Source organism: Gorilla gorilla, chromosome 13 (assembly GCF_029281585.2).
Source record: "Gorilla gorilla gorilla isolate KB3781 chromosome 13, NHGRI_mGorGor1-v2.1_pri, whole genome shotgun sequence".
In the NCBI taxonomy this organism is placed as follows: Eukaryota; Metazoa; Chordata; class Mammalia; order Primates; family Hominidae; genus Gorilla; species Gorilla gorilla.
Genome location: NC_073237.2, coordinates 61,807,070 through 61,822,573, shown reverse-complemented (window position 1 = coordinate 61,822,573; position 15,504 = coordinate 61,807,070). Strand labels below are relative to the sequence as shown.

The window sequence follows — 15,504 nt, the reverse complement described above, 5'->3', positions numbered from 1 at the left end:
TAGCCTAGGCAACATGTCAAAACCCCGTCTCACAAAAAATGCAAAAATTAGCCAGGCATGGTGGTACATGCCTGTATTTCCTGATGCCTGACAGGCTGAGGTGGGAGGATCGCTTAAGCCAAGGAGGCAGAGGTTGCAGTGAGCTCAAGTTGCACAGCTGCCACTCCAGCCTAGGTGACAAGACCCTGTCTCAAAAAACAAACAAACAAACAAAAAACCCAAAACGCAAAAGGCTGGCAGAGAAGGTAGAGAAAATATCTCACTCAGAAAGCAAAGCAAAAAAACAAAAATATTAAAAATAGGGAAAAGAAAGAAGATTAGAGGCTCAAATCATTTCAACTCTCAGTAATAGCTCCAAAGAGAAAGAATAGAGAAAACAGGGGGCAGGGGGTACATTAAAAAAATCAGAAAAAAAAACATGGAAAAACATCTCGCAGGATGAAAGGATTTGGCTCTTCTGACTAAAATGGTTCACCAAGTGCCTAGCATAAAGCATGAAAAGAAAATATACATAACACATTCCAATGCACACGATCCTGAAACACGAGAAAGCTGGAGACTTAAAGGTCGCATATAAAGATTGAGAATAAGGATGGCACTGGACATTAAACTTCTACAACTTTGCAATCTAAAGACAGTATTGACGAGCATCTTCAAATTCTGAGGCAAAATTAATTTTAAACTAGAATTCTATGTCCAGCTAAACTAGACATCTGGGTTTGAGAGTAGAATAAAGACATTCGGACTTGCAAGGTCTTTAGAATGTATTCTTTCTCAGGAAGCTACTAGAGGATGTGCCGTGTTGAGAAAAGGGTGTTAAGCAAGAGAGATGCATGGGATCTGAGAAATGGACTTTTCATAGGAGAGAAACTAAGGGAAGGCAGACGATGATGATGGTGAAGGAGCAGCAGTTCTTCAGGACATCCCGAAAGCCAGGAGGGGTGTCTCCAGGAGAAGGTAGAAATGCTTGCCGACTTGACATGTTGGATACTGTGGAAATTGGTATTTAGAGACAGTCAGGTTAGCATACTTTTGGCTGCAAGTTGCGAAAGATCCAACTCAAAACTGACCTAAAATGAAAAATTGGGATTTATTCTCTCACATAACCAGAAGTCCACGGCCAGCGCAGCTCCAGGAGTTAACTTATTCAACAGCTCAACATCATCAAAGTTCCAGACTCTTTTCACAAACCTTTGCTCAGCCATCCTCGGCATATTTGCTATTTCCTGTCAGGCTTCTAGCTTGCAGGCTGGGCCTAGTCCTGCACATGCCAAAGCTGACGGGCAGGAAGGGGACTCTCTACAACCCAAGAGACCTAAGAAACCCTCCCAGGAATACCATCTCTCTTCCAACTTTCACTGGTCAGGCTCCTTCCTAAATCTGTCACTGATTTAAGAAATGGGCCCTCAGGACTCGGTCATACCAGTGCTCTTCTGCATAGGACACACAAGTGAATCAGGTGTACAGGTGGGTGGGGTAATGGATGAGGTTGTCAAAATACCAACACATTCACAACCAACTAGAGAAACACTGAATTATATCAGTTAGGATATTTAAGCCACGTGGAAAGGAGCAGACACCAGAATAACACAGAAGCCTTGGTGGGCTAAAAAAAAAAAGAGGAAAATGGCTGTTGAGTAATTGCTAAGGGTGCCTTCAAGAGAAGAATTTAAGCAATTCTGACATAAAGTTTAGGAAAAATCAACAGAGATGTAGAAACTAAGCAAATGAAAATAAATGACTAATTCCAGAAAAATTAAAATAGTAGAGGAAATGTAATGGCTGCTCACTGCTTGAATCAATATTTAACAACATTTATGTAGGTATAATAAGGTAAACCCTGAACACTGATTTCATCATACATGATACAATTCTACTGGGAAGGGAGGGAAGAGGAGTGGGGAACAGTGATGGTAAAAGTTCTTAATCTGCATTTCCTGTAATAGGAAATCAAAAGAAAATAACTGCAAATGATGGATTAAAAAAATTATATACACTGTATTTAGACATTTAGCAGAGCGAAGAATAATCAGTAGCTCTGGAGAGGGTGAGGCAGGGGTGCAGAGGAATGGGGTAGATTGCTGCTTCTGCTATAAGCTTTATAAAAGTACTCCTCAAATTATGTACACATTATCTTAGTTTCAAAGATGAAACAAAGAGCAGGGGTTCTTTCCCCCTTTCTCTGAATGGCTTCTTTATACAGAGAACACAAATCACAATGTATTAGCCAAACAAATGCAAGCTCTACTGTTGCCTTTTCCCCATTCACCTCCTTATCCCATCACAGCTCCTCCAGCTCTCCACCCACACCCTTATATTGGGTGATGGGAGAATCCATGTCAAAAGTTACAGCCATCAGCGCTTTTGCAGTTTGGGAAGGATTCAATACACCGTGGCAGGAGGGGTCCTGGTAGTCGGTAGGCTGGAGTAGTCCTGGGACCCCATGGTCTGGACAGGAAAGGCACAGCCAATTCCTCAGCAGGTGTAACTGCAGTGACAGACCTGAGTGAGTACCCCGTTAGACTACTTTGAGAAAGCAGCCAGATACTCATAGGCATGACTACATGAGCCTGATTGAGCTACCAATCCTTCTAAGCTTTGTTTGCTCAAACAACTGCAGTTTTAAAATTCAAACATCCTAGCTGTAGTTAAACTTCTGCACTGTAACAAATTTCCACCTTCTTCCTTCTTATTCAAACTCCATAGGCTTTGACATTTTAGGGCCAGTCTCAAGGGAGAAAGTCTAATCACAAGGAGCTATTTACTTGGAAGGCCCAAAATCAGAGACAAGGAGAATTTCCCAGTGACCCTGACTTTAACACTGCAATCCACAGTGATCCCCTAATTCATTTAGCACATTTCCTCCTATGAGCTTAACTTACCTGAGTGGCTTTCAAACAAAATCTAGCATGGAACCTAATCCATAAAACAGCTAGGTAGGCAGCTGTGAAACTCCCACTGCCCCGGTACTCATTAAATTCCACTTTACTGTGCCCAGGACTCCCCCTGGCTCTTCTTTTCCACATCCTGCCTTCCTTTGACAGGATGAAAGTCCTCTCAAGTCCCACCTTCTCCAGGAAGCCTTCTCAGACTATGCTCACTGAAGGTGTCTTCTCCCCTGAATCAACTCATTCAACTACACTTTATATATCTGGTTGGTCCCACCATATATGATTGGTAAACCTTCCACATTAATTGCCTCACACTGATATGCTTACTACTCAGTGTAACAGAGGAGACAGCTGAGATTTTTAAAAAAGACCATTTAAAAAAACAATTTATATAAATAGATTCGTATACAAAGAAGAAACACATATACAGAGTACCCCAATTACCAGTACGGTGGACCCTACCCCTTCTTTTCTGCATTGGGAAACAGAACAGAGAACAGAAAAAATCATTCCATCTTGCTCTTAACTCTTTCCACCTATGTGCTCAGTTTTTCAAGTAGAATTTCTATTCCTTTGCTGGTGCTTTTGGTTTTTTCCAATGTAGGAATCAAGCTTTTCAGTGCAGCTTTGACTTTGTTTGCAACTTCCAGGTCACAACTCTGGAGGAGGCTGAAGAGAGGAAAAAAATTAAATTGCATAAGCATTCCTAGATCATCTCCAATACTACCTGTACCAACAGTATAAAAGACTTTGTGACACAAGCCTTGTAACTATATACACATTATTTTTCATTCAAAGGATGAATAGTGAGACCAGTAGCCTATATTATAACACCATGGAAAAAAACATTTTAGAATCTTGCTGGTGGAGTCACCCAAGCAAAGACATTTGTAGGACCAACACCATTCCATACAGAGTTGGTTCTACCTTCACATTATCTTAGGACTTACTTACATCCTGTCTTAAAATGATTCTACACGTATTCTATCTTCCCTTCCCCATCTCAGGACTATAAGCTCAAGAGCAGGGACCGTATTTTATTTATTTCATGATGCTACATTTACAGAGCAGACAGCCAAAATATGCCCACCATGTGGCTGAATGAAAATGTGTGAACAGAGGCACAGAGAGGTCAGAGTTAGCAGGCCTTCTCACTGAACTCCACAGCACTAACATTGAGTGAAAGGGCGAAGAGCTTCACTGTGGAGCTTCACTGCTTGGGTGGGAAACCTGCCTCTACCACTCAGTAACTGTACAACCAAGAGCATGCTATTTAAACTCTCTTAAGACTCAGTTTCCCGAATTGTAGAATGGGATTCGCAACAGAGTCCACCTTCCACCTCACAGAGTTGTTTTCTGAGGCTCAAATGGCCTTCTATCTAAAGCACCCAGCCAGAGCCTGACACTTAGTAAGCACTTAATAAATGTTAGCCATTCAACAAAATAAGCCCGGCCTCTGCTTTCTGAAACCCCGCCCGAGTACTCTATCGGAAGTGAAAGGAGCCATAGAGGCTGGTAACAGCAGGCCCATTTCTCTGTGAATAGGACCTACAGCTCTGACCACAGAGTACCAGTCCTGAATTTCCTGTTCTCTTCTTTTTCGGGACCCTTTGTAAATACGGACCTCTGAAACACATTCTAGAAATGAGGTACTTGGTATTTTCCAAAGTCCCTGGTCCCAGTAACTTCCAATATGTCAATAAAGAGGAGGATAAATTATCAGCACCAAGCAATATTCTACCGCTTATGGGAGATAAGAAACAATTCAGCTTGCCACCTACGATGCTGAAAAGTAAAGTTCCCTTGTAATGAATTTGTGACTCACTAGGCGTTTTTATTTCATACATCTTGGCTAAACACACAGTTATACAACACATATTAGTAAGTTATTGCTTACTGAGCATATGCCACATATTAGACATAATGCTAGGCATTTTGTATGCATCATCCAATCTAGTTTTCATAATGACCATAGGGTTATCATTAATCTCATTTTTTTTACCACCAAGAAAATTAAGGCCCAGAAAAGCTGAATAATTTTCCCAAGGCTATGCACTAAGCTAGAACCCAGGCAGTCTGTCAAGTGCCAATGCTCCCAAATGTTAGAGAATTCTGCTTCTCTGAGTTACTTTTCAGCCAACATACAAGGCTGACTTTCTTTTCACCCAAAATTTACAAAAACAATTTTTTTGTATTATTGTTATATATAGCTCAACTTCCATTTAGAACTTCAAATATTTCCTCTGCTCCTGTTCCAATTCTGAGTAGTGCTCCATAATAAACCTATAGTATCCTTCCTATGTTTGAAATCCACCTAATGGGAGTTCTGATTGATGAACAACCTTTATAAATTAATTTCATGGCATTGCTGAAATTTCCAGTTAATTGAGTGTAATGAAAGAATGTGTCAGTAGGTGTTAACACTCCAAATGCCTGGTAAAAAAATTTGTAATGAAAAAGTTCATGTATCAGCTAATGAATTCTGACTGTTTAACATCAACTGGAAAATTAACTAATTTTAAGCAGAAATGAACAAAATGATCTGTAACACTTATATATTTGGAGACACTGACATACCTGAAGCTATGAATGCTCCTGTGTGAGTATTATGTGTACCAGATCACGTATATGTTGAAGAAACACTTAAAATAACATTTACAAACAACATAGATTCAGTTGCATAGCATGTTGCAAGTAAAGTATCTTGAGAAATTCAAACTAGGGTTGGTATCTGTTTTCCCAAACCTTAATAACACAGCAGGGGAAAAATCAACAGTAATTGCTTCAAAGCAACATACAAATCTTTTTTAAATGAATGCTCTTAACAGAAGGTTTTCATCTGCACACAGAATGTATGGAAAATTTCAATGATTTGTGGATTGATTATAAACTCAACTAAGTTCAGAGAATAATACAAAAGAGGCCATAGTTCATCACTGTTTTTTTCTCATTTTAAGTCAGATATCAACAAATAGCACACACACTTCAGTAGCAAATGCTCTTCCAATCCTTTTACAATCTTTTAAAACAATGAAGGAAATTACATGTAGAATTAGGCATGATTTAAAAGTCAACATTGTCACAGTTTTCACAGGGATGTAAGTTATTCATTTAAAAAAATATAGGCTGGGCACAGTGGCTCATGCCTGTAATCCCAGCACTTTGGGAGCCCGAGGTGGGCAGATCACGAGGTCAGGAGATCGAGACCATCCTGGCTAACACGGTGAAACCAGGTCTCTACTAAAAATAAAAAAAAATAGCTGGGCGTGGTGGCGGGCACCTGCCGTTCCAGCTACTCAGGAGGCTGAGGCAGGAGAATGGCATGAACCCAGGAGGCAGAGCTTGCAGTGAGCTGAGATCACACCACTGCACTCCAGCCTGGGCGACAGTGTGAGACTCCATCTCAAAAAAAAAAAAAAAAACAATTATGTTTTGGTCAAAACCATAAATGTGGTGAAGCCACCTGATACCTTGTGAATGTTATAATTTGTCAAAAAGATGGTAGTTTAAAAATCCTAAGGGCCAGGCACAATGGCTATGCCTGTAATCCCAGCACTTTGGGAGGTCAAGATGGGAGCACTGCTTGAGCCTAAGAGTCTGAGATCAGCCTGGCCAACACAGGGAGACCCCCATCTCTACAAAAAATAAAAAAATAAAAATTAGTTGGGTGTGGTGGCATGCATCTGTAGTCTCAGCTACACAGGAGGCTGAGATGGGAGGAAAACTTGAGCCCAGGAGGTTGAGGCTGCAGTGAGCTGAGATCGTGACACTGCACTCCAGCCTGGGTGACAGAGTGAGACTCCGTCTCAAAAAAAAAAAAAAAAAAAAAAAATCCTAAGGACTGACTGAAAAAGTTACATTTGCTTTCTAATATTTGGTATGCTTGTCTAGACCATGAGTGACTGGGAGTAATATTAGACTATTGAGAACAAATATTAGAACTGAGAAATCAATGTGAAGGAAGTGCGTCTTTTGCATGACCAGGCCCTGCTCAGAGAAGGGCACATGTTATACATACCTAGAAAGAATAATGGCACCTCGATTTACACTAGCCCAGGACTTCAGGTTCTTCATACCAACATGCTCTACAAGTGTTTTTGCAAAACAACCTGTAAAATATACTGAAGCTTAGTGAACATCACATAATAAGATTTATACTCCCTAGCCCCTTCTCTACTGCCCTTAAATCTGCAAATATTTCTAAATAAAAAAGCTAACAAAAGTAGCTTTCACCCAATCTCCCTTTTAACACAAAAAATTCCAGTGCAGGTTTATCTAATGCATTTCTAAAAGAGCCATTTCTTTTAACTCTGATCCAAAACCTAAGCTATGTTTAGCAGTAATTACTCAAGATAAACTATGAATTCTAATAAAACACTCACTTGGTTATGTCTGCATTTCTTTGTATTATTTAATGATTTAACTTTGACCTGAAAGCTATTCAGGAAATAAATGTTTCACAGTAGCACCTCATGCTTGGTTGAAATCAAGTTCTTCCTCATGGAGAAATGCTCACTAAGAAGGTGCCATGAACATAACACAGTGTTCACGTGTTCAACAGTGGTTGATAAATGACTGTTCTAGCTTACACTTGGCATTTCTCTTTACAACGCTTACATACTCACAAATCAAAAATACCATTTGTCTCCCGTTATTGTAGTATTTCTGATTCCCAAGGTCTTGGTATTATCTTTTTCACTTTGCAATTAATGCTTGGACAAAGGAGAAATTCTGATAGCTAAGATTTAGTGCAGATGGAGGTAGGGACAACCTATCTTGAAGGCAAACATCATAGTCAGGTAGCATGTACTATATAATTCATTCAAAGATACCTAAATGTAAGGACTCTTTAAAAGCCAAGAGACCTATGGCTATTCAGCCTTTCATGGTACCTGCTAAAGAGGGACAGAGTTCAGCTAGTGAGGCAAATTGTTTTCCAAAGCTGACCACAATAATATCTCCTGTCCTGTGTGCTCTTCTAGAATGCAGCCACTCCCCCATCTATAGGGGGAATCCATGTCTTCTTTTGAATCACAGTAGGCCTCTGTGATTGACTTGACCAAGACAGTATGATGAAAGTGGCATTAAATGACTGCTAAGGATAAATCATGGAAGTGCTACACATTTACTTTGTTCTCTTGGGATGCTCACTCTTAAAAAAGCAATCACCATCTCGTGAAGGAGCCCAAGCAGCCTAGAAAGGGAAACTGAGGCTGTTGGTCCCCAGCCAACAGTCAGTACTCACTTGCCAGCCATGTGAGTGAGTTAAGCGAAAAGTGGACACTCCAACCACAAACCGAGCAGCCCTAGATGACTCTGACTCTGAGCATAGAGCGGCAAGCTCCACCAGACCCTGATCAAGTCATTGTTTTGAAAACTACTAAGTTTTAAGGTGGCTACTATCCAGTAAAAGAGAATCAAAACAGCTAGACATGCAGGAGGACAAACTCATTTGGTGCTGTATGAATACGACAAGACAAACACATCAGACCCAAACAGGCAGATTTTAGGGTTCTCAGCACATTTTAATTAAGAGGGAGAAAAACCACTGGACATTAAGCCAGACTATTTTTCTGGCATAAACTCAACTATATATCAATTTTTAATAATGAAAAAGTGATTCCATATGCTATTTTTTTCTTTAATATTTATCACAAGGCTTCTCTTTTACAAAAAAATTTAGTGAAAAATAGCCCCAGGTCCCCATTCTTAAAGGTAAAGTGAGGAGTGACAGCTCTACTGCTATACTGATTGCCTCACTAGCCATTAGAGCTGCCACTTGCCGCAAGACATGAATTCACGATCTGTCACTTTTTTCCAGACATTGTAATGAAAAGCCCAAACTGTTTTAACTCAGTAGGGGAAAAAAATCTCTCCAGTGGTTTAAATACCAGATGGAATTTGGATTTTGTAAGTGAAGGTCTGGTTGGAGATAGGACTGAGAGGGGAATGGCATGCAAATGCTAATGCTGTCCTTCTCTAGAGAGCTGAGTTTCTACAGAGCAGCTGTAAGGCTTACAAAAAACCAGAAAGCGCCAAAGACTGGCTTACTCTTTGGTCACATGTATTTCAATGCCAAATAAACAGGCACTAGTCCAAAATTCTCTTACGAGGATAATCTTCTTCTGCTTATTCTTTCTTCAAACATAGAGATAAATGTCATGCCTTTCTACTGAGGTAATGATACTCAACAATTGGGGCCCCCTACCCCCTCTCACCATCCTCATTAGAATGGCATTTTAAGGCATTGACCAAGCCAGGTTAGAAGCCTGCAGCAGCAGAGGAAGGAAAACAGAGAGAGTGAGGGGGCGGGGGGGTGGAAAAAAGAAAGAAAATTAAAAGAGTTCCCAGGCACAAATATTTCTAGGGGAAAAAGCATTACCAGCAACCACTGAATCATTTCTTATTCACAGACACCATTTCTAGACACTTGACAAACTTCATTTGAGCTTAAATGGCCGGTATAAAGTTCAGGGATGCCAGGAATTACTGGAATTCCAATGAGATGCAAGAAAATGTCAAATTTCATAGCCTACCTTCTCTCCCATTTTCTTTCATCTTTTTATCTTGCTCTATTAACCACTTCAGAACTAGATGTCCTGCAGGATGTTCTGCAATGTGAAGCTATGAAGGGTCAAGAACAGTTAATTTTAAAAGTTGTTTTCATTCATGCAAATACATTTGAATGAATACATACAATTTATGCCACCACATACAGATAAGGACTCAGCCACTTTTAAAGTTCCACAGGCTTAACAGGTCTTTATCTAGGACAACCATCATACTTGGGGGGACCACAGATCTATTCTAATCCCCAGACTGAAAGACAGTTATGCCAGATAACACAGCCACTGCACAGCACTTCAGTCTCAGCTTCATGAAATCTGCTCTGAACAGTAGCAGCACAAGGCTCATCTTAACGCTAATCATGTCTTGGACTGAAATATGTCATTCTCAGACACAAATAAACCTACAGGACAGAACACTATAGCACAAACATCAAAACCCAATGCTGCATGCTGTTTAAGTACACATGACAACCTAAGGGGATTATCTGATGAGCGAATCAAGAAAGCATCTTTTCAGCTCAACCTTACTCCTTTTCAAGAGCAATACCAAGCGTTCCCAGTTATTTGGGCTACTCCTTAGCAAGTATGGGAGGCAACCGGCTCAGTCTCCTTATAGAGAAACTTTCAAGGTACATTCATCTTTCCCATTTGTTAATATGGTCAGGAGCCAGGTCTTCTCTAAGATCCATGGCCCACTTCTCTTCCCCAATCTCAGGTGTCAGAAGCACCTTGGGCACTCAATACTTGGCAATGATTTCATTCATAAGCAAATTCACGTCTGTAAAACATTCCCAAGTGCCAGGCTTTGACCCAGATGGTTAGAGAAAATTAAAGATGAATGTAATTGCTGCTGTGACAGGTTCTTGGTTGTTTATTCAACAGGCATCTCCCTCCCCAGCTTTCTTAATGACACCCCACATCCTCCAAAAATGAAGTTTTTGTGGCCTTTGCAGCTTTCCTGCCTGTCCTTTAATGGCACATTACCTCTCCGTCCTTGCCACCAGGATGCAGTCCTGTTGCTGCCAAGCTGGCGATGGCATTCATGGTAGGCTGAACGTCTCCAGTGGCAGATCCCAGAATGTCAGACACCAACACACACGCAGACTTATCTAGCACCACTTCTTGGGCGTGTTCTTGCAGGTAGCTTAACAAAGCTGGAGAAATGGATTCTAGGAGCTCCCGTCTGCGGACCTCTGTATCTTTCTTACTGTTGAATATGTTGAATGGGGTATTAAGGTAAGATAAATCGCAAAGGAAATGTGGTGATATTATCACAAAAACCTCTAAGAGCTTATCACAGACTGTATTGCACTCTATTATTATTGTCTATCTTTCTGTTAAGCATGTAGACAATGACTGATACGAGTATGTGTTCTGTTTTTAAAAATGTTTGTGTCCCACGATCTGAATAGTGCCTGGCACAGAACAAGGGCTCAATAAAGGGAGTCTGGCTTGTGTAATACCAAAAAAAAAAAAAAAAAAAAAAAATCCAAAAACCAAATAACATACCCAGAAAACAACACATTTACACTGCTGTATGGACACCATACTCTAGGCTACTCAAATATGTGGCATCGGTAGCTTTGAAAATAAAGCAAAATAAAAGCCAAACCACGCACTTGAATGCCTACTATGTGCCAGGTGCTCAGGTGTTCTTTTGGCACGACATTTTATTTCCGTTTCAAGATAAAAACTTTAGAATCTGTCAAAAATATAGGCTTGAAAATGGAATTCACCTTTTCAGCAGTTTTAGAGAGGGTATGGATGGGTAAGTGGATTTCTGGAAGCATGCACTACTCAACATTAACAGAGGAATAAAGAAGTCAAGCCATTCTACTTGGTTTTACCTGTGTGCATTTCCATCTCCTTTTTGCAGAACTTCAATGATTTCTCGTACTGTATGTGCAGGATCTCTGGGGCTTAGTAAGTACAATAGGACCTTCCTTCCATATTTGTCATTTACTATGCTAGGCAATGAACTGATAATTTCCTATAAAATTATAAACAAAAAAAAGAATCAATATCTGCATTCTCAAAACAAAGTACCACAGGACCTTTCTTCCATATTTGCCATTTACTATGCTAAGCAAGGAACTGATAATTTCCTATAAAATTATAGTATATGTGCTGCCAAAGTGAGCACAATGTCCTATAAAATTATAAACAACAACAAAAAAATGAATTGATATCTACATTCTTAAAATAAAGTATGCCTAGAATTTCAATGGTGAAGAATACATACTTAACTACTATTTTTCCCAGCGTACTTCATGGAAAATGTGGAGCTAGTTCTGAAATTGTGTCATTAAAGCACACAGAGATTTACATTTAGCACACAGAATCAATTCTCTTTTGTGACTAGCATTACTGAACAACTCATTTGCATTAACTGACCAAGCCCAAGGACTTAAAAAATATTTAAAGGTGTTATCTTCATTCATTATGGCCAGTATTTCTTAGGCCACTATTACTAGGGACATCACTTGCTGAGGTCACTGAGTAGAGGCAGTTAACTTGCAGCTGCATTTAAATGTAGCATCGGCATGAATGAAGAACATTTCTATTAGAATTTCCCTGCTGAGATGTATGTGAAAGGAGATAAAGAAACTCTGTTAAATCAAACAAGTGGATAAAGGCTTTTAAAGTTAGGTTGCTTATTCATGGCAAATGAAAGCTGTTTAGCTACCGCAATGAAAAACAAAAACAGAGGAGGAGGGGAAACCAAATCCAGAAAGCCTCGACTAAGCAGTTACAAATTACACTATATGACATTTCCAATCAACATACCCAAGAACAGTAACCTCCTTTTCTAGTTGTTCGAATTTAAGGGACAAAAGCAATGTCATCCCCACCCTAACTAAACTCCTGTGTAAATCTGATGTTTTCAAAGATAGAAAAGTCACTTGAAAATTTTTAAAAATTCCTTTATTCTTAATAGAGAAGATGCAACAGAAGAGTCATCAATTTGTTTCCCCACCTCTAACACTCCTATTTCTTGTAACAAACTTTATAAATATTCAATGCATGTTTGAGCACCCCATATTCTTCAGAACTGGCTGGGCCTCGGAAAGAGTTCTGTCCAACTGGCCAGGTTTACAGATGAGGCATCCAGAAAGAGGAAAGGATCTGCCAGGGGACTCACAGTGGCAGTGCCCTGGTCCTCCAACTCCAAATCTAGTCTCTTTCAAAGAAAACATAAAACCTCCTCTTAAGGAAGGGAATTCTCTCTGAGATGATATATTCAAATCTGCTCTTCTTTTAAGGGCCTATTTATTATGATGAGATTAGTAATTTTAGTGTGAGGAACCAAGCTCAAAATCAAGTCAGCCATCAACGACGGGACCATGAATCTCACTGCATCATGATCCTACGGCTGATGATGCTGCTCCAGGTTCCAAACATCATGCTTCTCTTTTTAAAATCTCAACCTTCTCTCATTTTTTGCACAAAAGTATAGCATGCTTCTGATAACAGTAGCTAACACTCGTTAAGTGCTTACTAGGAGTCAAGCACTACTGAGAGCTGCACACTGATCATCTAACGTAATCTTCTGACCACTATGTCCTGTTTCTACCAGTCCAATCCCCATTATGCTCTCCTAACTACTTCTGAAGTTTAAGATCACAGTATAAAGATTCCCATGTAACACATAAAAGTTTTCAGAGAGCTGAAAATTCAGTAGGTCTAACCACCTCAAAATGAATGAATAATTTCAACCACTCAGGGAAAATGAACTTAAAATTTCAGTAACAAACGGGAAAACACACAAAAAACATACAGAACTTGTTACAAGGTAGGGAACTCTCTCAAGGAAAACAAGCTCCAAAGTGAACTCAAACTATTTTTTTTTTTTTTTTTTTTTGAGACGGCATCTCACTCTGTTGCCCAGGCTGGAGTGCAGTGGCGTGATCTTGACTTGCTGCCATCTCTGCCTCCTGGGTTCAAGCAATTCTCCCACCTCAGCCTCCGGAGTAGATGGGACTACAGGCTGCACTATGACACCCAGCTTATTTTTGTATTTTTAGTAGCGATGGGGTTTCGCCACGTTGGCCAGGCTGGTCTCGAACTCCTAACCTTAGGTGATCCACCCACCTCAGCCTCCCAAACTGCTGGGATTATAGGCATGAGCCACCACACCAGGCCAATCTATGTGTTGTTGATAATGAAGTGTTTAGTGCCCCAAATATGGCATAACTTGAGTGTGCCTTTAGTGTACCTTTAGGTACCTATATTAAGCTTTAACCAACTCATAAAAGAGGACAAATGCTTTGTTATATATTTTGTTAATTCGTTGAAAGAAAGAGGTGAGAATAATACACAGGCTGGGCCAATTTCTACAGTTTAAAAAACAAAACAAAACAAAAAAACAAAATTTCGCTGCCCTTAACAAAATGATTCTGAAATATAACACCTTTAAAAATTTGTTTTTTTGAGAACAAAAACAAAACAGAACAAAACAAAAAAACTGGGCAGTATGTAGTGAACAACTATAATGGCTACTCTACACTTTTAGTTAACATTTTTTTCCTTGGTATAGGGAGGAGGCATGAAGCCGGCAATGTATTCCTCAATACACTGAGCTTTCTCCACAGCTTCCATGCTTAGGGACTAATCCAACACATATGGCTTGGGCAGAAATGGTTTTATAAAATGAGAAACTGGGACTTCATGATATGCATAAAACCTGTGCTTAAATACTACTCAGACCAGTCCCCAAATTCATTGAACTTTACTCCCTTTTGGTTTGTAATTAAGGAATTTAGAATCTAAATTCATATTTAATTAAGGCTTTTAAAAGAATGCATGTTTATAAATAACAATTTTACAAAAAACTAAAAAACATTACTTCAAAATGTAGTATCATTTTTTCAACCCACCTTATTGATCAGCAAAAAAAATGTAGTATCATTTAATCCTTCCCCAGCTCACCCTCGTTAACAGCTTTCCCCTACCATCAAAAACATACATCTTTGAAAGAGTACTACTCCATTTCTCTTTAACTTGGGTTACAGAGAAAATGGGGAGGAAGTTCTAGATTATCACATGGTGTGTACTAACAATTCCAGTAACATGTATAAATAGGTAAGAGACAGCTAACGCATAGTTGATTTTGTGCAGAATTTAATCTCTGGGGTCTTAAGTTCAAGCTGTGTAGCCTTTGGCAAATCCATTAAACTCTTTGCATATTAATTCCCTTATATTTAAAAGGAAATGATACACCTGCCTAACTCATGGGCTATTACCAGGAGCAAATCAGAAAAAGTCACACTGCAAAGTGAAAGCTGCCATAAAATAATTATTTGATATTAAAAACATACCTTTCAATATGTACAGCCTCCTTAACTATGGAGATTAAATAAAGCTAGCTGAGTCATGAGTTTTTACCCTCAAGAGAAAGAATACCAAAAATTGTTCAATTCAAAAGGTTTTGGCTTAGCTTACTCCTAACAAGAGTTAACTTAAAGAAAATTCACAAAGGCCCATTTATTGTAATTTCTTCTTAAGCTCTAAAGTAGGCATGTAAACAAAGAAAGCATGGGAATTACAAAAGACTTCCCTTCTGAAGACATCTTTGGCCAGTTCTGACTGCCTTGTGCTGAACTCTAGCTAGATACCTTGGCACTCCTGTTTTGCCAATGCGCTTTTAAAGAGGAAGAGTAAAGGTCAAAATAAAGATGCACACATGAAGTAGGGTTAAAGTGTGTGCATTTTTGGTTGAGGGTAGAAATGTAAAAATCAACCCATCCATGGTGCTGAAGACTGAGCCTGTGGTGTCCACTCTTAACGGTAGTTTGCTATGGGGACAAAAAGAAATGCAGACTACTGTATAGAACCTAAAATCTAGTGAAGAGGGAAGAGAGTTAATAAAAAGTTAAAACTAAGAGATTCAACTAATGGATAACAGAAATATAGAGGGCAGGTTAGATCATCAGGCAGCTTCCCAAGTATTTTGTTCTGAAAACAGGGTGACTGTTTCCAAAAGTCTACCTTTCCAGCTGCACTAAAAAAACTGGAAGGTCTAGTTTAGTGGGTACACTGCTTCA

General features: G+C 39.5%; 1 protein-coding gene across 3 annotated transcripts in view; it reads right to left on the bottom strand.

Moving 5' to 3' along the window:
* Positions 1–3,248: 3,248 nt before the first annotated feature.
* PUM3 (pumilio RNA binding family member 3) overlaps positions 3,249–15,504 on the bottom strand; it is a 39,905-nt gene continuing 27,649 nt past the window's right edge. For all 3 annotated transcript variants that reach the window (XM_004047753.4, XM_063696435.1, XM_055351115.2), the window contains exons 14-18: positions 11,308–11,450; positions 10,445–10,667; positions 9,428–9,515; positions 6,910–7,000; positions 3,249–3,560 (exon numbers count right to left, since the gene is read on the bottom strand). In XM_004047753.4, coding sequence (XP_004047801.3) covers positions 3,428–3,560; positions 6,910–7,000; positions 9,428–9,515; positions 10,445–10,667; positions 11,308–11,450 — 678 coding nt within the window. In that variant the 3' untranslated portion in view covers positions 3,249–3,427. The remainder of the gene's footprint in view (positions 3,561–6,909; positions 7,001–9,427; positions 9,516–10,444; positions 10,668–11,307; positions 11,451–15,504) is intronic.